At 45.4% G+C, this 25,102-nt stretch overlaps 1 protein-coding gene across 1 annotated transcript in view; it reads left to right on the top strand.

Moving 5' to 3' along the window:
- ZCWPW2 (zinc finger CW-type and PWWP domain containing 2) overlaps window positions 1-25,102 on the top strand; it is a 95,066-nt gene that overhangs the window by 57,580 nt on the left and 12,384 nt on the right. Inside the window, exons 6-7 of the mRNA XM_074986128.1 lie at window positions 1,479-1,546; window positions 15,598-15,719. Of these exons, the coding sequence (XP_074842229.1) occupies window positions 1,479-1,546; window positions 15,598-15,719 (190 nt within the window). The remainder of the gene's footprint in view (window positions 1-1,478; window positions 1,547-15,597; window positions 15,720-25,102) is intronic.

The following is a 25,102-nucleotide window of genomic DNA, read 5'->3' as shown; positions in this document are numbered from 1 at the left end:
AGACTAGCCCCCAACTTCGAAGGAGGCATGGTAGTTAGGGTGTTTGGAGATTACTAATGAAGTGCTGCAGTGCATATGCAGCACTTCATTAGTCTAAATTTCCCCTGCAGCAGCTTCAAAGTGTGAAGCTTCGAAGTGCCAGCTTGCGTGTAACCACGGGTCAGCCGCAGGTACTTTGAAGTGCCCGTGCTCCTTCAAAGTCCCTTTACTCCTGAGCCACTGAGATTAGTATATCATGATATTATGCTAGACTGCTTCTGTCATTTCATAGAATATGTGTCCTGGAGTAGGAAGAGTGCCTGCTTTCACTAACAATATAAAAGTCACAAAGAGGTAACTGTCTTAGTTTGTATCTTCACAAGACAAAAGCAGTCATGTAGCACTTTTAAGACTAACCAGATCTGAAGAAATGGGTCTGCTTCATGAAAGCTCATCTCCTAATAAATTATTTTGTTAGTCTTTAAAGTGCTACATGACCGCCTTTTTGTTTTGTTACTATACAAATCAATGCAAGAACACTGCTGAAGAGAAGACATTTACCTCCCTGTGGCTAGAAAGGTTTCAATGGGGAATCCTGAAGGAGAGGTGTGCATTAGTGGAGAATTAAGGAGGACCCTGAAGGAAAAAATATAAACCCTTTTTTTCAGAGCATAGAAACATTGTTAAGCATGATTTTAATCATCTTTCAGCAATTCACAGTTATTTATCTTAATAAATAATTTACTGTTAATGATAATTGGCTAGATTTTCAGCAGGCTTTCATTTTTGTCCCTGTGTTGATGCAGATACAAATAATAAAAGCGGTGTATTTGTGTGGAAGGAACAATTAGGTCACTTGAATGTTGAATTATGTGATTTGTGGGTACAGTAACGTATTGAATAGCTATTGTGACAACATCAAGCCAAGCAACTACTAATCTGGTGAGAGCTGGAGGGCAGGTAGTTTCAGGAGCAGAGGGTGGTCTCCCTCCCCCAAGGGAAGGTGACAAGCCAAAACCCACACTCAGGAAGGCTGATTGCCTGGATGCAGCAGATGGGGAGCTTTACCCAAGACCCAGACCAGCAAAGGAGGGAAGAAGTGCAGAGGCTGGCAAGTGGAAGAAGGGCCCTTGTCACACTATATTATCTAATTTAGCCTGGGCAATTTTGAGGAGCTAAAGTTTGAAAATTTGGCTCATTTTGTGTCTAAATTTGAATTTTTAAATCTATAAATAGAAATTGCTTCTCATAACACATTTCTTCTTACTGCTTATCCAAACCCTGGAACAAAAACTCTAACAATAAACTGGGACAAGCAGATTATTGTTCCTGTAATAACTATTGTTGACAGGATATGGAAAGGTCTTCTTTAGAAATTAATATGTAGCAACTACCTATTGGGAGAGAGAACCTAGAAAAATATGTGAATAAATATATTTTAAAATGCTCTTTATGCATCATTTGTAAGTTATATTAAATATGTAAAAATCTTTTTCTAGGAAATGTATGTTAAGATGTTCTCTTGAAACAGTGGTTTCAGATGACTTCCTATCAAAGGGAAATCTGAGTATGTATAAACTATCTGTTTAATTATGAATATCCAGTTACTTTAAATAATATTTACATACATTTAACACATTGATATAGCTAAGCTATTGATTTTCTTTTGTGTTGAAAAGATTGTCTTTAATGAACTGAACGATATTTTAGCATATGAACCATGTGTCTACGCACAGAACAAAAAACAAACTCCAAGACACCTGTTGCTGTAATGTTAAACTCTTCTTAATCAGTGAGCACATGTACATTCTGCTGTAGGAGTATGTGTGCCCAGTGCACTCTAATCAGAGAATTTTGGTAGCAGTAGTAATGGGTGGCTCAGGCACCCCTGCCAACCTGGTGCTCCAAGATGGGGGTATGAAAGGAGTGTAACTGCTGCCTCCTTCTGAGTTCCATCTTACCATTCATCTCAAAGACCAGGATTCCTGTTGAACATCGATTTTCTTTACTTTTCAGATTTTAAAAATATGGTGTACATTTTTTTTCATAGCTTTAGTGCTGTATTTTAGTTAGAATTAGTTGGCTAGTTCATTCTGCGTGCTCAGGGTTGTCTGCTACAATGCAGAAATCACCAGGATTTAAACAGTGTGTCAATTGCATGTGTATCACTGGGCTTGATAGGTAATCTAGGTGTTGTGTTAGAGACAGATGTCCATATGTACCTCTTTCCCAACAAAGACAAAGAAGTCAAAGGAATGATATCTCAGTATTCATTTGCTTGAAAAGTCTATTCACCCCTCTCCAGAGCTTGACCTTGACTACAAAAAACAAAGGAAGGTTCTTCAATGTGGAGGGCACTTCTGGATGTTCTGGTCCCCAGAACAATTTCTAGATAAAAGAGATCTCCTTCTCTTTCTCTTTCTCTTCTTGCAGCTTCCTCAAAGCAGAGGACATTTATTTCACTATCTGAAGTTGATAGATCATCTATGTCTTATACTTTGTACCACAAATTGGACAGATAATCTAAAAGTCCTTTGTTACACCAGTATTCAGCAGTACTGCCTTATGTAGCACTGTCAACTTTGGCAAGGCCATCAAGGCTGGTACTTCTGTCGTCTCTATCAGCAGTTACTTCTACTTAAGCACTGTCAGGTGCTGTCTGGAATACTACCTCCAATTCCATTAATAGTCATGATACAAGAATTCTTTGCAACAATAGGTTTATTCTGCCTTTGTGTGGCTAATTAATTGTCCAGTATCAATGGCACCAGTTTCATCTGCATCAACATTGCCTACACAGGGTATGTTGTCTGCTCAGTCAGCACTCTTGACGCTTTCTGTAGTGCTGGCCCCATTAATGCAATCATTTCATCCTCTGCTACAGACTCCACCTGGACAAGTAGAGCCAGCTTTGACATTTTGAAGTACTGCAGGTCTAGCAACATGCAGCACCAGGGCTGAAGAATCTGCTGAACCCCACTGGAGTAGCTCCGCCATTTCTTGAAGGGAGTTATATCATCTTATCCTCAGATCTGAACCATGACTAACCCATTTCTGCTGCAACATCTTTTAGGTCATGCTACAGGTCACATTCTAGGAGTACTGCTCAGACCTGTGTCATGGAACAGGACCTCTACACTTATTCCACTTTAGTGTCTGACCACTGTGGGCAATACAGAAATTAGATTACCCACTCTTTCCATACTGGGCATTCAGGACTTCTCCCAGAGTTTGTAAATACCCATCTGCAATAAAGTTCAGAAGAAAGTCTGCATCTCAAGCACCCATTTCTGTTAGGGAAGACCCCATTCAGTCCATCAATTATCCCTAACATTGGGATCAACTGAAGAAGAGCAACATCAAAAACAATGCACATATTAAAATATTTGTAGGTTATTCTCTGCTCTTCAGGGAGACTGTGCTCCAGTGACAAAGATGAAATAGTTCAAACCTCAATAAGATTATAGATTTTTTTTCCAACCAAGACCCCAGGATATCTCCAAATAAAGATCTAAGTCTCCTAGATCAGTGGTTCCCAACTCTTTGAGTAGTACAGCACATTTCAATGAGACAAACAATTCCATGGCACACCCACTTTTTTCAGCTGACTCAATTGCTCATAAACATCACATTTACTTAAATTTACTGTGGTTACAGTTTTACTAGAGAAGTTTACATCTTAGTAGTGTGTACAACAAGCTAGACAAGGATCAAATGTATTTATGTTTCAAATCCACCACAGAATACAGTGTCTTAGACAGCACACACACTTTCAAAATCTGCCAACACCATGCTAGGGATGTTCAGTAAGTGAGTAACTATTGAAAGCAGGCTCCCTTCCCCACCAGCCTGTTCAAGCTAGGATGTGGCATTTAAACCGCATCCCAGCTTCAACAGGCTCCCACCCTAACTTTCCTGCCACTTCCTACTGCAGGGAGTGGGGGTGGGCTCCCTGCCAGCTTGTTCGGGCTGGGAAGCAGCATTTCAGTTGTCTGGCAGCGTGAACAGGGCCCTTCAGAATAGTGACAGAAAGGTAGCCATGCTAGTCTGTATCTTCACAAAACAAAAAAACAGTCATGTAGCATTTTAAAGACTTAACAAAATAATTTATTAGGTGATGAGCTTTCATGTGTCCCACCTAGTAAGTTATTTTGTTAGTCTTTAGAGTGCTACATGACTGCTTTTTTGTTTTGGGAGGATCCTGCAGGGTCCTCACTTTCTGCCCTGCAGTGGCTCTGCAAAGCCACAGTGATGGGAAATTGATGAAATTTCATGGCACACTTGCACAGTTTTCATGGCACACCAGTGTGCCACAGAACACTGGTTGAAGATCACTGTCCTTTACTTCTACCTTTTAGCCTTTACTTTTGTTGACTGCAACCTCTCCTCACTAGTCTTCAACTTTAGTAAAGCCATTATTCTGATGTTTTCATAAAGGACAGCACCCCAACCAGGACATATCTCTCAAGGAAGCCCGCTGCCAGCTTTGTTCACATATCTATTCTGGCGATACCACCACTGGACCTAACCAGGTTACTCTCAAAATCACGGGCACATTCTCATGCTCCTCAACTAACATCATATATGCCATCATGTACCAACAATGCCCAGATGCTTTGTATAGTGGACAGACTTCAAACTCTCTCAGACAAAGAGTTAATGGGCACAAAACAGACATCAAAACATTCCTGATCCACAAACCTGTTAGTCTACATTTTAATGGAATGGGCCATTCTGTTAATAACTTAAGAGTCTGTGTTTATTGAAGAAGAATTTCCAGTCTGCTTTACAAAGAGAAGCCGCTGAACTCTCTTTCATATTCAAATTCGACACATTAACACGTGGTTTGAACCGGGATGTAAACTTTCTGGGACATTATGGCTACGTCTACACGTGCACCCAACTTCGAAATAGCTTATTTCGATGTTTCGACATCGAAATAGGCTATTTCGATGAATAACGTCTACACGTCCTCCAGGGCTGGCAACGTCGATGTTCAACTTCGACGTTGCTCAGCCCAACATCGAAATAGGCACAGCGAGGGAACGTCTACACGCCAAAGTAGCACACATCGAAATAAGGGAGCCAGGCACAGCTGCAGACAGGGTCACGGGGCGGACTCAACAGCAAGTCGCTCCCTTAAAGGGCCCCTCCCAGACACACTTTCATTAAACAGTGCAAGATACACAGAGCCAACAACTAGTTGCAGACCCTGTATATGCAGCACGGACCCCCAGCTGCAGCAGCAGCAGCCAGAAGCCCTGGGCTAAGGGCTGCTGCCCACGGTGACCACAGAGCCCCGCAAGGGCTGGAGAGAGAGTATCTCTCAACCCCCCAGCTGATGGCCGCCATGGAGGACCCCGCTATTTCGATGTTGCGGGACGCGGATCGTCTACACGTCCCTACTTCGATGTTGAACGTCGAAGTAGGGCGCTATTCCCATCCCCTCATGGGGTTAGCGACTTCGACGTCTCGCCGCCTAACGTCGATTTCAACTTCGAAATAGCGCCCGACGCGTGTAGACGTGACGGGCGCTATTTCGAAGTTAGTGCCGCTACTTCGAAGTAGCGTGCACGTGTAGACGCAGCTTATAGGGGCTCTTTGGCATACTTGGCTTAATCTAATTCTTGACTCGCCCCACCCCACCCCTCTGCTCTCTGATTTGCTCACCTTGAAAATTTTTTTTCTGATTTGTCAACTTTTATTCCTGTTTTGGTTCTCTATGCCTTAAATATTGAGTCTGTTCTGGTATGGCTATGGTCTGAAGAAGTGGGTCTGTCCCATGAAAGCTCACCTAATAAATTATTTTGTTAGTCTTTAAAGTGCTACTTGATTGCTTTTTCGTTTTCTTATTACTCCAGCTCAGTTAGAAGCAGGAGTACAAGGTTGTCTCATTGCAGTGCACATTGGCACTGGACTCGCCACCCTGAGGACGAGAATTGGCAAGTGTCCTCCCAGGGCGCAACCCAGTGGCCCTTTTGGACCCTGTGGGCGGTCCTTGAAACACAAGGGCAGGCCTTGGGACTGCCTATTAGGGTGCCCAGCACTCCCAGGTGCCGAGGATGGCACCATCAGCATCACTGGGGGCATCTCCACGGGAACAATCTTAGGGGCCGACGGTGCCGGAGGTCCCTTTGGTGAGCTTGGCAGTGACGCGGTACCATCACAGTCGGCACCGACTCAACTTTGGGCACCACCTTTGCAGGCACCAGGAACCATGGCACTGTTGGTGATGGCACTAGCAGGCCTGGTGCCATCGCAGGTGCCAAACTACCCTAGCAGGCCCATAAGGCAGCCCACGTGGTTATGGGGGGCTCCATCCCAGCGCTGAGCTTGGCACCACAGACCACAGTGTCAGGGACTCAAACAGGGGAATTTGAACCTCCAATGCTGGTGTGCGTGGAAGGTGTGGGGATGTCCTCCTCCTCCTCTTCCCCAGATGAGGTCTTGGCCAGATCCTCAGCATCCCCAACAATGGAGGATGGCAGGGCATACCAGCAATTACTACACAGGGTAGCCCAGGGCCCAGGTGTACAGGCAGAGGAAGTCAGGGATGATACAGACCCAGTGACAGATATCCTCTCAGCATCTGGACCCACCAAGGTAGCACTGCCCTTTATTAAAACAATTGCCAATATGGCAAAGACAGTCTAGCAGACCCCAGCCTCTGCCCTACCCATGGCCAGAAGGAACAAGCACCAGTACTTTATTCCTGCTCAGGGCAATGAGAACCCTTTTACCCACCCTCCCCCAACTCACTTGTTGTGGATGCATCAAATCATAGGGAGAGACAGGGGTTTCAAGGCCCTTCCCCTAAAATCAGAGAGGCCAAATGCCTAGACTTACATGGCAGGCAGGTTTATTCATGCAGACGCCTTCAATTAAGGATTGCTAACCAGCAGGCTGTGGGTAGCAAATATGCGTATAACACGGACAGCTCCTTATCCCACTTCTCGGAGCTGCTTCCACCAGAGAACAAAACTGATTTTAATGCTATGGTAGATGAGCATAAGCTCATATCTAGGGCAGTGCTGCAGGCTGTGCTGGATGCAGCAGATGCTGCCACTAGGGTCATGGCCTCGGGGATAGCCCTGCGAAGGGGAGCATGGCTATAAGTCTTGGGTCTTCCCTACGAGGGCCAACAGACTATCCAGACCGTCCCTTCAAGAGGCCATCCCCGTTTTCTGAAAAGACAGATAAAAGGCTACACAGCCTGAAAACCACCTTACACTTGCTTGGCCCGCACGCCCCTGTGACTCAATGACGGCACTTCACCCCAGGCCTCAGTTTAGACAATTCCTGCAACAACACTGGGATACCAATAGGAGGTGGGGCCACTACAATAGGAGACGTCAGGGCCAACAGACTCTGGGCCAGAGCCACCAAAAACCCACGCCGGGGTCTAAACAAAAATTTTGATGGTGCGGTCGGGAGCAGCACACTGCTCGCCACCCCAGTTCCAGCTCAGCTTTTGTTTTCATTCTACCTATCCCCCTTCTGCCATGCCTGGTACAGCATAATGTCAGACCACTGGGTCCTATGCACAGTACAAATGGGATACACTATATGATTTTCTTTGCACCCCCCTTCCACCCTCCCTCCCTGTCCCTCTTCAGGGACCTCTCTCACGAGACTCTGCTCAGGCAGAAGGTGCTGTCCCTCCTTCAATAGGGGGCTATAGAAAGATTTCCCCAACAATTTTGGGGATGGGGGTTTTATTCCTGTTATTTCCTAATCCCGAAGACAAAAGAGGGGCTAAGGCCTATTTTGGACCAGCGAAACCTCAACAACTTTGTGAAAAAGATAAGGTTTTGTACGATATCCCTGGGCCTAATTATTCCGATGCTGGAACGAGGGGATTAGTTTGCCACTCTCGACTTACAGGAAGTGTATTTCTACATTGTGGTTTATCCATCCCACAGGGAGTTCCTCTGGTTCGTGGTAGTGAAGTGCCATTATCAGTTCACAGTCCTTCTGTTTTGTCTCTCCTCCACCCCACAGGTCTTCACCAAATGCATGGTAGGGGTGGCAGCCTTCCTGCACAGGCAAGGGGTGCACCTGTTTCCCTACCCAGATAATTGGTTAATCAGGGGTCGCTCACCTCACCCAGTGGCACAGGACAGGTGGCTGATGTGATGGACATTCGGCACTCTCGGTCTCACAGTAAACGAGGTGAAATTTGGTGCTGACCCCCACACCAGTCATGGAGTTTGTAGGCGCCCTACTAGGTGCAGGGCAGGCCAGGGCCTTCCTGCCTCAGAACAGATTTCAGGCTATGGCATCTTGCATGCACAAACTGATCAAGTTCTACACCATGATGGCCAGAGGCTACCTCAGTTTGTTGGGTCACATGGCAGCATGCACATTGGTAGTCCAGCATACCAGGTTACAAATGTGTCCCTTCCAACTGTGGCTTGCTTCGGTGTACCAGCCTGTCAGGGACAACCTAGATGCATTAGTGACAGTCCCTCCATGGCCGTGTCTACACTAGCCCCAAACTTCGAAATGGCCACGCAAATGGCTATTTCGAAGTTTACTAATGAAGCGCTGAAATGCATATTCAGCGCTTCATTAGCATGCGGGTGGCTGCGGCGCTTCAAAATTGACGCAGCTCACCGCTGCGCGGCTCGTCCAGATGGGGCTCCTTTTCGAAAGGACCCCACCTACTTTGAAGTCCCCTTATTCCCATCAGCTCATGGGAATAAGGGGACTTCAAAGTAGGTGGGGTCCTTTCGAAAAGGAGCCCCATCTGGACGAGCCGCGCAGCGGTGAGCTGCGTCAATTTTGAAGCGCCGCAGCCACCCGCATGCTAATGAAGCGCTGAATATGCATTTCAGCGCTTCATTAGTAAACTTCGAAATAGCCATTTGCGTGGCCATTTCGAAGTTTGGGGCTAGTGTAGACGTAGCCCATGAGTGCTATTAACACTACACTGGTGGCTGGACACTCATTTGGTCTGCATGGGAGCGCCCTTCAACCCTCCACAACCCTCCCTCTCTCTAGTCATGGGTGTCTCAGACTTGGGCTGCGGGGTGCATTTGGGGGAGTGCCAAACCCAGTCTCTGTGAAGCAAGGAGGATGCCTGGCTCCACATAAATCTTTGAGAACTCAGAGCCATGAGGCTTGCATGTGAGGTGTTTCAAAGCAATTTAAGGGGTCAGCATGTTGCTGTGAGTACAGAGAATACCACAGCAATGTATTATATAAACAAGCAAGGAGCTGCGCACGCCTCTCCCCTGTGTCTCGAGGCCCTCACGCTCTGGGAGTTCTGCATTCAACATCCAATTCTCCTGAAAGTGTAATATCTACCCAGGGCCCACAACTCCCTGGTGGACCATCTCAGCGGGTCCTTCATGGACCATGAGCGGTCACTATATCTGGAAGAGCTGCATTTAATTTTCCAGAAGTGGGGATGTCCCCAGGTAGACCTATTCGCCACCCATCTCAATGCAAAGTGCCAGATGTTCTGCTCTTACCAGAATCAAAGCCCGAGCTCCTGGACGGATGCCTTCAGCATCCACTGGTCAGGCCCTCTGCTGTACGCCTTCCCTCTGGTGCCACTCATCCACCAGACCCTATTAACAATTCATTCAGACTGGGTATTGGTCATCCTGTTGGCCCCAGTGTGAGCTCGACAACACTGGTACCTGACCCTCTTAGAGCTGTCTTTCTGCCACCCAGTGGCACTCCCATTATGCCCGGACCTGTTGACACAGGAGGAGGGGAGACTGCACCACCCCAGTCTCCAAGTGCTACATCTGACAATGTGGGAGCTCCACGGCTAAGGGCGGTGGAACTCTCGAGCTCGAAGCCTGTGAAAGACGTGTTGTTAGACAGCAGGAAGCCCTCCACAAGGGCAACATATATAGCCAAATGGAAAAGATCTTCTATCTGGGCAGCTCAAAAGGGGTTATCCCTGGGGCAGGCTCCAATACCTATTGTTCTGAACTACTTGTTGTCCTTGAACCAGAAAGGGTTGTCACTGTCATCTGTCAAGGTGCACTTAGCAGCCATTTCAGCCTTTCATCCTGTGACGAGGTTATCATCGGTCTTTTCAGACCCTGTGGTAAAAACGTTCATGAAGGGACTGGAGAGGTCAAGCTGCAGATGTGACCCCCCTCTATCAGTGTGGGACCTCAATTTAGTGTCATCAAAGCTTACAGGGGCCTCTTTCAAACCCCTTGCCTCCTGCTCCCTCTTATTTCTCAGTTACAAAACAGCATTCTTGGTGGCCATTACCTTGGCCAAGAGGGTGTCAGAACTAAGGGCTTTGACAGTGGACCCACTCAACACCGTGTTTCACAAGGATAAGGTCAGGTTGAGACCCCACCCAGCATTCCTGCTGAAGGTGGTCTCCCCCTTTCATGTCAACCAGGACATTGCCCTACCGTTTTTTACCCAAAACCTCATGCCTCCCCTAGGGAGCAGAATTTATATACTTTGGGTGTTCGAAGGGCACTGGCCTTCTATATGGGCAGGACCAGACTCTTCAGAACGTCTCAACAGCTGTTTGTTGCAGTGGCAGACACAGGATGAGGGGTCTTCTGGTCTCCTCCCAGCAGATCTCCTCCTGGATAGTGGCCTGTATCAAATAGTGTTACAAGCTGGCAGGGGTCTCCCCTCCACTGATCAGAGCTCACTGTACCAGAGCACAGGCTTCCTCAATGGCATACTTAGCCAGGGTTCCTATCCAGGACATCTGTAGGGTGGCTACTTAGTCCTCAATTCATATGTTTACAGTGCATTACGCTTTGACGCAGCATGCATGGGAAGACTCTGCGGTGGGCAGGGCTGTCCTACATTCCTTTCGGGGCGCCAACCCTGCCTCCTAGGCATTGGCTTGTGTTCATCCAACTTGGAATGCACATGATAAATCACTCGAAGAAGAAAAGCCAGTTACCTGTTTTGTAACTGGTGTTCTTCGAGATGTGTTGCTCATGTCCATTCCAAAACCCTGCCGCCTTCCCCACTGTTGGAGTAGCTGGCAAGAAGGAACTGAGATGGGGACAGGTCGGGTAGTGCATATATGGGTCACCATATGGGCACCACTCTAGTGGGTGCCACACTGACCCTATGACTACTGGTTAGTGCAAACAGGTTCCGGCAACTGGGCATGCACCAATGCACACCCAACTTGGAATGGACATGAGCAACACAACTCAAAGAACACCAGTTACAAAACAGGCAACTGTTTTTCCATTTTTCACATTGAAGTCACCCATCAAAATCAAGATATCCTTCTTTGCTTTCTGGTTCACAACACTTTGTAGTTTCTCATAGAAATCTATCTTACATTCTTCAGCTGCTTCATTGGTTGGTGCATACCATTGCACAATCAGTATCTTCTGCACTTTGATGTAGAATCTGGCTGTGATGACGCATGATGATACTGTTCTCCACTCCATTAAAGCACCAGATACTTCTCTTGATAACATCAAGCCCACATCTTCTGTGCATGGTGCACCCTCTTCTTCATGTCCTGAGTAGATGAGGGTTTCACCTGTTACCAGGAGTAGCTGCCTAGATTGCATCCATTTTGCCCCCCGCAAGCCCAAAACTGCAAGCTTGCACTGTTTCAAGTCCACTGCAATCTGTGCTGTCTTCTCTACTTGATACAAGGTCCAGACATTCCATGTACAAAACTGGATGGTTGTCCTGGATGCTCCTACTATGCTTCATACTTATTCCATGTGGATTGCCAACTCCTCACATAACTTGTATAGTTGTAGGTTTATGTGTAGATGATTCTATAACTTTTGGGTTTTTTTACAGATAGGATTGTTAACCCTAAGCCAACTTCTTTTACCTCAGGGAGAGCTGATCCAAATTTGTCTGGTCTCTACCCTATGACCTGTCCACTTTGGGTGACCCTTCCAGGAGCAGTAGCTCCCACTGGCATAGCTCTTTGGGTCATTGAGACACACAAGCCACCTCACCATGACAAGGAATGGACCATGGGGTGGATATATACTTACCTACTCCCATAATCCTGCCTCATAGGCACTTCCTTAGGTTTGTGTTGAGGGGTACTCACTGTCAATTCACAATGCTCCTCTTTAGCCTGCCATCAGCACTTTGGGTATTCACCAAATGTATGTTAGTTATGTCTGCCATCCTACGGAAAAGGTAAGTTCAAGTATTCCTATATCTAGATAACTCATTAGTGAAGGGCCATTCCAGGGTCACAAGAGGATCAACATGTCAGCCTGATACAATCTACCTTCAGCTTTCTGGGGTCTCCTCTTAAACACACAAAAGTCATCAGTTACCCATACTTGGAGAATGGTTGGAGCACTGCTGTACTCCAGCCAGGCAAGAGCATTCCTATACCAGTATCAAATTCAGGCCATGCATGACATCATAAAAAATCTCAGAGAGTTTCCTACGACCATAACATGGAATTGTTTGTAACTCCTGGCTCACATGCATCTTGCATGTATGTGGTGCCACATGCAAAGCTAGGACACACGCCTGTCCAAGCATAACTAGCATCTATTGATTGAGCAGACATAGCACAGGCAGGGTAGTCACACTTCTACTGTGGGTTCTGAAATTTCTTCAGTGGTGGTTCGACTCCCAAATGGTATACCTTCTCCAAAACACATCCCTTGTTATGTATGGTCACCAGTGCATCAGCAATGGGGTGGGAGTGCACTTTGGAGAGCACAGAACTCACTTCCTGTAGATTCCAGAGGAGCTACTACGTCACATCAATGTCAGATAGCTGAGGGCAATTTGTCTGACTTGTTAGACTTTACAACCTCATCTGGAAGACTGATGCTTATCAATATATATGGATGCTATGACAGTGACCACCTCTTCTACACATTTTTCCTATTTTACTTGTTCATGAGGTCCTCCTGAAGATTTGGAATGACAGAGCCTTGGTGATTCTGGTGGCACCAACCTGCCATGACAGCACTGGTATGGTACACTGTGGGACCTATCAGTAGCTACCCAAATCACCCTATGGTTGTTTAAGACCTGATTACTTAGCATCACGGCTGGTTCCAGCACCCCAATCTTGGGTCTCTTCACCTCACAGCCTGGAATCTGCATGGTTGAACCCATGAAAATGCACCTGCTCAGATCCCATTAGGGAGGTTCTTCTTGGCAATAAAAATCCACTGACCAGGGCTACCTACTTAGCCAAGTGGAAAAGACTCTCAATTTGGTGTTCACAGAGCCGTATTTCTCAAACACAAGCTTTGATTCCCTTTATTTTTGATTACCTGCTAAAACTGAAACAGCAGGGCTCGTCACATTCATTGATTAAGGTTCACGTAGCCACAATCCTCGCTGTTCATCCAGGATAAGTTGATTGCTTCATCTTTGCTTACCCGATGAAGCATTAATTTTGCAGAGGGCTTGACAGACTATCCTCAAATCTGTTGAAGCATCCTGGCTTGGGATCTCAACCTGGTACTCTTGAAGCTGATTGGACTTCAATTCAAACCTTTAGTAACATACTCACTACTTTCTTTCTCTTCTAAAGTGCTTTCCTCGTTGCCATAACTTCAGCCAGAATCATGTCCAAGCTCAGGACACTCACATTTAAACCCCTTTCTACCATTTCTGAAAGGACAAATTTCAACCTTAGATTTCAACCTCAAATTTCTGTACTAACCAAGACATATTTCTTTTATACCTGCCTAAGCATACTAAATTCAGAATTCCCCATAGATTATCAGAATTATGCTTTCAATTATTTTGGATCCTCAGAACTCTTTTTTTTTTTAAATAGGCTCCATGACATCACAATTAACACATATACTCTGGGACTTTCTGTGCTACCACCAATTCCTCATAAAAAGTAGAAAAGAAATAGGCTTTCATCTTCTCTCAGCTCTATCCTACTAAGGCCTCTATGGGGACAAAATCTTCATTTATATGACTAGATACTGTAAGAGTTTGGGAAAATACCAGCAAACAACATAAGATATGCAATATAACATTGTATTTTTCAGTTTTGTAAAAACAAGTTGGGTCACAGTTCATATGACAGATTACATAAAATATGTGTGTGTGTCTATGTAAAGCATGCTATCCTTATTCATGGTAGGCTTTACTTATATGATTAGTCGAAGGAAAACACATATTAATGATTTGGAAACGCTATAAAATGTTATACCAAATGTATTGAAGACAATATAAACTACACCTAATAAAAATAATCATTGAGCTACCAGCCAGAAACACTAGTAATATGGATTATATTTGTTACATGAGAAGAAATGAAGAAAAGCTTTGTGGACCTTGAAAGCTTATCTCTTTCATCAACAGAAATGGGTCCAATAAAAGATATTACCTAACCACCTTCTCTCATATCCTGGAATGAGCATGGCTACAACATTGAAATAGATCAGTAATGGCAGACTCCAGTAAAAGACATCTGTATGTTTTATGAAGTTAATACTGTTGTGCAAACATCCATGCAGGCTATACTGCACAGTTTGACCAGACAAGTTGGTCTAATAATTGATGTAGCCATTTCTGAGGGTAGTGTGTCAAACATTTACCTGAGAAGGCTTTCTCTTTGCAGCATCTAAAGCATTGGTAAGGTGAGATGAAATAGTCCCACCTCGAAGTTACGTTAGTTAAACCATACTCCAATCTGAAGGTTACACTTAGTTTTTTTAGCATAACTGAATTTCTTCATAATCTCATTAAAGTTGTCCACAAAATGTCATGCTTTAAAACAATTTCCTGTGTTGTTTTTTAATTCCAACTTTTCTTTAAAATAATTGCATTAAATAAAATACTTTCTAATACTTTCTAAAATACTTTCCCGCTAAAATCTACATTGAAACAAAAACAAAAAAAGTTTTTGTCAAATACTGTTAGTTTGAATTTACCTAATTTCAGATCAATGTTTGCAGTAAAAAAACAAAAAAGTTATGCATTAGAAAAAAACAAGACAGATGAGAAGGGATTGGTTGAGCTTTCTGATGATAGCAATGTCTCTTGTCCATGTATGGAAATATGGGAGATGACCTACTTCCCCCATGTTTCTGCTGCCTTTAGAAAGGGCTGCTTGCAGCTGCTACCATCCTATTTCTGGAGGAATGAGAAGAAAGGTGACCTGTTTCCAAAGAGCTCTGCTTTAGCAAATTCTGTTGGCATTGGGAATCTTGTTGCATTTTGTATCTCCTTTATGAAATATTCTATCCAGAAAACTCAAGAAATATATTTTGTAAAGTAATTTAACAAATTACTTTTTATTTCTGTTTTTAATTTTTTAGGTAAGTTTCTACCCCTATTCAGTATTACAGGGCTATACAGATTGCAAGAATTTTGCCTGTCAAAATAGCTCTGTTAATATTCTTCACTTATTCTTGACAATTGTGTTGATTTCAAATAATTAAAGACCAAAAGATAATTGTGTTCACATTTGAAGCCATTAGTTACTCTGGATTTGCACTGGTGTCAATGATAGTGGAATTAAGGAGTTTTACCACAGAAACCTATTTTCTTTTCCATTTTTGGAGTAATGATTTTTTCTATAGATTTTCTATTTCTCACCCACAGTTCTAATGGGCTGAGAAATAATATTTCATTAATAATGCATTAATATACATATGCATTTTAGCTAAATTATTGATTTTGTTGTTGTATTAGCTGTCTCTGAGACAGAAGTTATATTAAAAGAGCTAGAAGAAATTCTCAGGTGCGTTGCAGACCCTTTTAAAACATCTGGTGGCTCGTATGGAAATGGAGAGGGAAAAGATACAGGAGAAAAGGTATGAATTATGCATGGTATTGCCACTAGCTAGTTTCTGGAAATATTTGTAATTTTAGTAGAATTTATGATAGTTCTTAAGAAAGAAACTTAAATACATATTAATCTACAATATATTTTAGAGTGCATGTGTCTGTCAGTCAGTGCTATGTTTATTCAAGGATTCCACTTAATAAGATCTACAGCAGCAAAATTTGGTATTCAGCTTTTTCTTCCACCAACTTTAACCAAGGTCAGAGTTTGGCTTTGCCTGGAAAGTGGAAAATGCCTGAAATCCCAGAATTTTCCGTAACACTTAAAGGACGGGGCACCGATGAGAGTGATGACATACAGTGAACTCTTTCAAATCCAGCATTCATGGGACGAAGAAGTTGTCAAATATTCAATTATTCTGGGTAATAGGCAGGTATACCTAACAATGTATAACACTAAATTTAAACAAGATTAGATATTGAGAAACAAACAAAAATGTATTCAGAGTACTTTAATTACCAACAACAGTAATATTGTACACTGTGAACTTATACTGTATTTTATGTATTTATTTGTATTTACTCTCACTTTGTTGTACTTATGGAAAACATAACTCAAATTTTCTTATGGTTAAAATCTCAGTTATTGGAGAGTTCTGGATAATAGAATGTCAGATATGAAAAAGATTACTGTACTTCAGACTCACTACTGGGGGCAGCAAGTGCAGAGAACAGCTATATTACAGAGTGATCACTGGGGGCAGCCACAGCAGAACAAAAGTGGCCACATGGAGAACAGGGCTCTCCACCCTGCTGGGAGAGGTAAGTGCCCCTCTACATCCACCATAGCGCTTGGCCACAGCACCACGCAATGGGAGCCCGGCTGCCTCTCTGCAACTCCGACACACAAATAGCATTCCCCGCCATGCCTCATGAGAGGCTGCGGCCACAAAGCCTGATCCTGGCCCTCCTGCTGCTGCTGGGCCAGGGAAAAAAGCTGTGATCCCAGCTCTGCCTCCCCTGCTGCTACTATGTCAGGGTTAAGGAAAAGAGCCCTGTCCCTGGCTCTAGCCAGTTATCCCCAAGTTGATAGTGGGGCTAGGGAAGGGCCTCCTAACAAGGAGCCGAGCCCCAGCCTCCCCTGGAGTGTGGGAAGGCACCTTCTTGAACAGGAGCTAAGGCTGGGACTGCAGAACTGGTCTGCCTCAGTCCTGCCCAGCTCTGCCTCCCACCTCAGGAGACACTGGGGCCAGAAGCCATGATCTGGACTCCCGTGAGGAGATGCTAGGGCTAGGCAGCTTGGCCCTGATCCCGGTGGACCAGCTCCACCTTCTCCAGTGTGGCCACTCTTGGTAAGCCCTCTGAGACCTTCCAGCCACCTGCTATAAGCTCCATATCCATTGGTCTTCTAAAGTACAGACCCATAAGAAAAAAGAAGGAATGGTGGGCTGATGGGAAATTGATAAAAATCACTTACATCATTTTATAGTTCCAGTGGCAAGTTATAGGCTTATCTTTGAGTAACGTGGACCAGAGTTGAAAGGAAGCTGTAATGTCCAACATAGAGAATTGTTGTATTCCAGAGTTATCTACCTTGTTGGATTGCCACTCTTGTGGCAGTCATCATCATCATCAACAACTATGGGCTCAGTGCCCATTGGTGTCTGATGCCTCCCACACTATTTCCTTCCATCTTTCCCTGTCCAATGCAGAGTGGCTTAGTTTCTGTAGACTAGGTCCACACCAGTCTACTATATCATCTACCCATTTTCTGTGGGGTCTGCCTCTCCTATTTGAACTATCCATTATGCTGAATATCAGGATCTTGATTTTTCGTTTGTCGTTCATTCTGCAGATATTCCCGAAAAGCTGCAACTTCCTTTGTATAACCTTCTGCAGTAGGTTCACTTTTGGCTGTATCTTCCTATATGATTCCTCATTGGTGACCTTCTGCATCCATCCTGTTCTCAGTATCTTTCTATAACAACTCCTCTAGAATATCAATATTCTTCTCTTCGAATCTTTCGTTTTAACCCATGTCTTACATCCGTACAACATACTGCTGAATACACAGTTTTTCAAGATGCTCAGCTTTGTTCCTAAGTTAATCACTCTGCTGTTCCAGATCTTATCCTTTACCTTCAAACTCTCTCTTGCTTTCGCTATTCTAGTCGCTATTTTCTTCTTACAGTGTCGATCATACATTATATTGCTCCCCAGATATGTGAACTTCTCTATGTTCTCTAGTTCGATCCCATCTACGCCGACCTTCCTTTCTATTTCCTTGTCTCCAAATACCATTGTTTTTGTTTTATTCATGTTCCTAATCAGTCCATACCGCTTCCCTTCCTTGTTTAGCACCTGCACTGTTCTTGCTAGCTTCTCTTCGCCTTCTTCAATGATAACTGTATCATCCACAAACTTCAAGTTGTTGATTCTCATCCTGTGCACAGATATCCCTTCTACCTCTTTCTTGATCTTGTCCATTGCTCTCTCTAGGTGCATGATGAAGATGCTCGGTGCCATCAGATCTCTTTGTCTCATACCTTTACTCGTTCTAAACCAACTTCTAACTCTCTGCATGTATACACCGCTGCCTGCACATTGTCATTTATAGCCTTCAACAACCATATCAGTCTGCTGTCCACTTCACACAACTCCAACACCACCCAAGTCACTTTATGATCTATACTGTCAAATGCCTTCTGAAAATCAACAAAGCAGTTGTAGATGTTCTTGTTCTTTCATCAGCCTTGCTCTCCTATAAATCTTAGTGCTGATGTCTCCTGTATGGTACTTCTATCTTTACTGAATTCTGCTTGTTCATCCATTAGATGTTCTTCTATCAGCAATATCAGTCTCTCCATCAGTTTCATCATCAGCACCTTGCCTAGATGACTTCTTCGGGCAATCATTCTGTAGTTCTTGCACTCCAATGTACTTCCTTTCTTGTGCATTGTCACTAGCATGGATGTTGTGCATTCCTTACATGCCTTCCCTTTTTTACATGCTCTATTACATAGTTGGTGTATTTTCTGAATCATACTTTCTCTGCTGCATTTGATCGTGTCTCCCTTGATCTTATAATTTCCAGGGCTGTTGTTCTTCTTTAGTCATTTCACTGCCGTTTCTACTTCCTCCTTCGAAATATCAGCCTTGCTCTCAATGTTTGGCAGAGATATTTCTTTCAGTTCTTCAATCAGTCCCTCTTAGACACTCAGGTCCAACTATGCTTTGTATAGAGCAGTGCAATATCTCATCCATCACTGCACAACTTTCTCCTTGTTCATGAGCACCTCATTGTTAAATATACCTATCTCATTGAAGTGGAAGAGACCTCCAGAAATCATCGAGTCCAGTCCCCAATCCAGGACCTATCACCATCCCTAACAGTTTTTTTTAATCTATTTGCCCCTGTTCCCTAAATGGTTCCCTCAAGGATTGAGCTCATAACACCAGGTTTTGCAGGCCAATGCTCAAACAACTGAGTGATCCCTCCTCACACTGAGCTCATCTTTGATCACCATCTTCTTCAGCTGCCACTTGCTATTAATATTCATATTCATCTTTTACACGTTCCTGGTCTTACACTCACCATAATACCTCTCTATATCTTCACATGGCTACTCTAACCATTTTGCCTTATCCTTTCTGGCCACTTTCCTTACCTCATTGCATTTCACCCTATATTGCTGTTCCACCCTCTCGGAAGCATCTCTTCTGATCTTCATTGCTCTCTTCTCTTGGACCAACTTCAGTGTCTCCTGTGCAATTCACTTCTTATTGTTCTTCTCTTCTTCTGGAATAGTCTGCTTAATTGCCCCTTCTATTGCAATGGCTATCCCTTCAACTCTCTTATCTAAGTCTTTCTGTGCCCGCATTCCTAAACTTCTCTCTGAGTGCTGCTCTGTATGAATTCCCTATTTCTTCCTCCCCTAGCCTTGCCATATCTCTTCTTTTCTTAAACTGTGTCTTATACTTTCTCTTGAGTTTCATCTTGATGTTTGCAATCACTAGACTGCGGTCCAAGTCCATATCCATTCCGTGGAAAGTTTGGCACTGCTGTACTGACGTTACCCATCTTCTTCTTATCAAGATAATTTGTCATGTTCTTGAACTTCCTGTCATTCCATCGCCATGTCCACTACCTGCAGTCCTTTTGTTGGAATCTGTTGTGGCAGTGCTTCCGACTTATAACTCAGAAGGAAATTTACAAGTATTGTGAGCTGTTAAGAATTCATAATAAGTCTTACCATCACTCAAACTGTCTTATTCACTGTCATAACACAGCTCATTTCTGATTGTTCTTGGGGATGGAACTTCTTGCACTTTGGTAGGCAAATAGAAGATGCCACCAGTTTGGTCACTTTTATGCATCCTCTCTACACGCATACATGTCATTCGTAATTTGAAAGTTTGATGTATCTTAAGATGAGACATGATTTAGAGCTGTGAAATGGTGCCATGTTAAAATGACCTCTTTGAAATATTTGGATTTGTTTCTGTTAGTTTAGTTCTGTTAGACTCTATTATTTCAGCTTTTTGCATCCAATCTTTAGATCCTGTCCTGCACTATCTGCAGTTTTCAGTTATTGTCACAGCAATCAAAGGATTCATTTATACTATTAGCTTTGTCCAATCATTTTAGGACCTGCCTCAAGTACTCAGCTGTCAGTTAACCATATCTATGGACTTTGTCTCCAAGTATCACTTATATGACAACCCTAGCATTTATGATGAATGCTCTTCATTTATTGGTGTTTTCAGCTTGAGCTGGTGTCCTAATTCAGCTTTGTCCAGTCTTCTCATAGTTCCATCAGCATGCAAGAGGAACATAGACACAACTCTTATGTGGATACTATTGGGGGTTCTGCACACCCCATTCTCTTTTGGAGAGGTGTGGGGTATGATCTCACCAGTGTTACTGTGTATCAGATTGTCCTTTAGTTGAAAACAGCATAGCTTAGCAGCCAGAGTCACCTGGGGAGCAGCAGCCAGAGCGGAGCACTGTGGGGCATTGTGGGTTACATACAGGAGGCTAATAAATTTGATTTTAAGACGTGGCATTTCAACACTGGCCTTTATTCAAACTTTTAAATTTGAACTTAACGCTGCACCCAGCAGGTACCGAAGATTTTATTATATCAATATTAGTGCTCCCTAAATCAAGATAATGATATTTACAGTGAAGACAGTCACATGGTAATATCAATCTAACTGCCTTAAATTCAAATTTATCTCATATTGTAGATATAGCCTTAGTTTCCCTTTGCTGGGCTTTGTTTACTAAGTTTTGATTCCATGTGCAAGATTAAGATAAGCTTTAGGTCGAAATGGTTTTGGAAGTGATAATGACATATTTATTGGTTCCTCTTCTGAGAAAAGTGTGTACTGGTTTGTACTTAGAATGGTGGGATATGCCTAGTGCCTCACATAGCCTTTTACTTGGCCAAATTCTGTATGCAAGGAATTGGGATATGGTTGCTCTGAGGCAAAAATTCCCAGTTGAGCCTCACCATGTCCTTTTTTTTCTTTAGAAACTTTGTACTTCATGGGGATACAGTGTGCAATTATTTGTGTATCCTTGTGGGAATTTGCCATGTGAGTTTTGCAATGTGTATTTAATGAAAGCTCCAGAGAACAACTGCTGTGATAGGAAAATTTTCAAGTATATTCAGTTTAGACATAAACTGTCCCTCTAAATTTACCTGTTTAGTTTGTTCTTGACAATTACAAAATCATTTGTTTACATACAAGGGCTTTTCCCTTGCAACATTTCTCCTATTCATTCTTGCAATAAAGTCATACTGTAGTCAAATGGTCTCCCATATATGAGACCAATATTAATAGGCTTTGTATGTGAAATCTGGAAGCTTGGAGTTGCCACCCCCTCTAACTTCCTCTGTCCTGTTTACAAAGACTCAGCAGAACTGTTGCATGACATGGGTAGGGAGGGATTTGCCTGGTTGGCTATAAATAGCCTTAAGTTAGTCTCCCCAACCCTCAACTAAAATAATCACTCCATACTACTGCAAATAGAAGATGATGTCCCCCAGTGTCTCCCATCTTGACAACTATTTCTTAGAACCATAGGAATTGACCAGAGGTCCATCTAGTTCCAGTCCAATCACCTGAATGTTGATAGTGACCTCGACCTACCAGGTGCTTCAGAGGAACATGTAAGAATCCTGTAAAGGGCCAATGTGAGATAATTTGCCCTCTCTATTAGGAACCAGATTAGAAAGGTATTTTGGCACCTAACGATACAAATCTCAGTGGGTGTTTACAAAAGCACCTAAGTAGATTAGCTATCTAATTCCTACCCTGCCTGTTTAGGTGCTTTTGTAAATGCATTCCAGATGCCTATCTACATCGTTAGGTACCTAAATACCATTGCGAATCAGGTACCAGGTCTCATCCTGATTCTGGAGATTGACTTAGTCTCTGAAGCACAAAATTTAATATTCTTTCCAAACTTTTTATGATTACTTATAAAAACTTTGGGTATTCTCATAGCCACATAAATAACCAGTCTTTTTCTATCTTATGTTCTTGACCTCAACTTCTTCCTATTCCAATGAGTTCCAGAGATTAGTTTTACAAAGTACTTCCTTTTCTTGATTTTGAATTTTCACTTTTTAATCTCACTGATTATCTCCATTGTTCTTTTATTATGACACAAGGGCTGTGGCCACACTAAAGAGTGATTTCGAAATGGCTTATCCCTATCCGTTATTTCGAAATAAGTGGCATGGAAGCAACTACACACGAAATGCAGATCAATGTTGCGATCTGCAACATTGAAATGACTCCCAGTCATTTCAAAATGGAGCAGCTACACAGCCACAGCTTCATTTTGAACTAACAGTGCAGGAAATGGTGAGGGCAGGGTCGAATGGCCGACATGCCCTTCCTGGAGCATGGGCGAGCCAACCCCTTAAAGGGCGCCTCCCAAACACATCCCCACATGACCCCATGCTTAGGACCCTGGCTGCTTGCAGCATGCGACCTCCAGCACAGCACTCAACAGAGCCTTGGTTAGCCACCACACCACTGCCTGCCATGGACCCGCAGCACTTCACTGACGGGGACACCTTGGACATCGTGGCCAGCCTGATGGCCATCCTGACAGCATGCCATATGAGGCTACGTGCTGCCAGACACACAGCCAACTTCCTGCAGGCTCCCCCCACGCTGCATCCGGAGCACCCCCTGTTCCAGCCCTGCTGTCGCCTCTGGCGGTACCCCACCAGTGGAGAATGGTGGGACGACATCATCTTAGGAGAGTGAGACAACCAGTGGGTCTGTAACTTCCAGATGACTCGGGCCACCTTCATGGAGCTGTGCCATTGGCTGGCACCAGCACTTCGCCACCAGGACACCCGCATGCGGCCCGCGCTCCCCCTGGAGAAACGAGTGGCCATCACTCCGTGGAAGTTGGCCACCCTGGACAGCAGCTGCTTGGTTGGCCACCAATTCGGTGTGGGGAAGGCCACCGTCGGGGTCATCCTCCTGGAGGTAAGGCACCCGAGGCCACACACCCAAGGTTGGTTCCTGGGGAGGGGGGTCCCTGGGAGGGGGGAGTCCAACGGAGGGCATTCCCAGGGAGCGGGGCCCCGGGGAGTGGTGTCCCGGGGAGTGGGGATCCCATATGTTACCACACACCCACGGGCGCCTGTGCCCTCTACCCTACAGGTTGTAACTGCCATCAACAGGATCCTCCTGCGCTGCCTGATCCACCTTGGGGACGTGGACACTGCCATAGCCGACTTCCCACAGCTGGTATTCCCCAACTGCATCAGTGCATTGGACAGCACCCACATCACCATCCAGACCTACCACACAGCCAGGGACAGTACATCAACCACAAGGGCTACCACTTTGTCGTCCTCCAAGCCCTCGTGGATGCCCGCAGGATGGCAGAGGGCTCCTACATCCCCCCACGGGAGCTGCCAGTGGGGGACATGACCATGCCCCATACATCATCGCGGATGCTGCCTACCCACTCGAGCCCTGGCTAATGCGCCCTTACACGGGACACACCAATGAAAGCCAGGACCCCTTCAATGCACGCCTCAACCACTCCAGGAACACCGTGCAGCGGGCATTCGGCCGTCTGAAGGCACGTTTCATGTGCCTCCTGATGCGCCTGGAGGTAGGTCTGCCCAGTGTGCCTGCAGTCGTGGGTGCCTGCTGTGCACTGCACAACCTTGTGGAGAGCAAGCAGGAGCTCTTTGTGGCACACTGGGCAGCCGAGGCCGTGCCGCACTATGAGCAGCCAGGTGCGGTCCCGTGTCACCAGGTGAACCGGGACGGGGTGCGTGTGCAGGAGGCCCTCTGGGAGTCCTTTGCCCAGGTGTCCCCATGACCTGGCCACAGTCACTCTATGCAACCCCCCGCCCTGGTTCTCACACCTGCCTCACCAGCACCACCCTTGCCATCCCCACCCGAGGCAGGACACATACACCATTAAATAAATTCAAGTGCTATGTTTGGAACAGAAAGAACGTGTGACTATTTACGGGGTGGGGGAACTATTTACATGGGGGACCGGGGTGAACTATATACATGGGGAGGTGGGGGGCCTCAATCCTCTGTCAGAGTGGCTGGTCAGCCACGACGGCCCCTGGAGCTGCAACCACCCTCAGATGGGGCAGGTGGAACAGGGAGGTAGGGCTGGACTGGGTATCTAGGGGCTTGGACTTGTGGTGGGGAGCCACAGATGGGCAGGGCTCACCTGGCCACAGCCAGCGCACCAGCTCCCGCCGCTCAGCTGGAGTCATGTTGGCTGGGGGCAGAGCTGCAAGGGCCGGGGGGACAGAAAGGGCACGGGGGGGACTGGGGAACAGGGAGGAGCTGAGGGAGACGGGGTGGTGGGGAAGAGGGAGCGGCTGGGGCGGGGGTGCGGGGAAGAGGGGGAGGCTGGGGCAGAGGGAGGTGGTGGGGAGAAGGAGAGTACCAGGGAGGAAGTGGGGGCTGGGACAGAGGGGGGTGCTGCAGGAAAGGCCATCCATGGAGCGAGCGGCTGGGCCAGGTGGTTGGCACCAGCCTGGGTCAGGGTGTGGAGATACCCGGCCACCTGGTCCAAGGCTGCCCACTCCATGGAGAGCCATTCCCGCAGCAAGTGCTTCTGCTCCCGCCATGCAGCCGTGTGGGCTGCTGCCAGATCATCTGCCCAGCTGCAGTGGTGGCTCCTCCCACCACGGCACCCAGTCCAGGGAGGTGTTGCCCCTTTACCCTCCTCTGTTGCTGTGGGGCTCCTGAGCACGTCCAGGGGACTGGGGTGGCTGGCAGATGCCGAGACTGCGAAGACATACGGTGAGAGGGTGGTGCCTCACTATTCACGAGCCTGGGTACCATGGGCCAGCGGCCTTGTCCCCACCGCCATCCCACCCTGCTTGTGGTGAGGGGC

Source organism: Carettochelys insculpta, chromosome 2 (assembly GCF_033958435.1).
Source record: "Carettochelys insculpta isolate YL-2023 chromosome 2, ASM3395843v1, whole genome shotgun sequence".
NCBI classification, from domain to species: domain Eukaryota; kingdom Metazoa; phylum Chordata; order Testudines; family Carettochelyidae; genus Carettochelys; species Carettochelys insculpta.
Note: the sequence above shows the minus strand (reverse complement) of the source record. Positions and strands in the feature narration are given on the sequence as shown.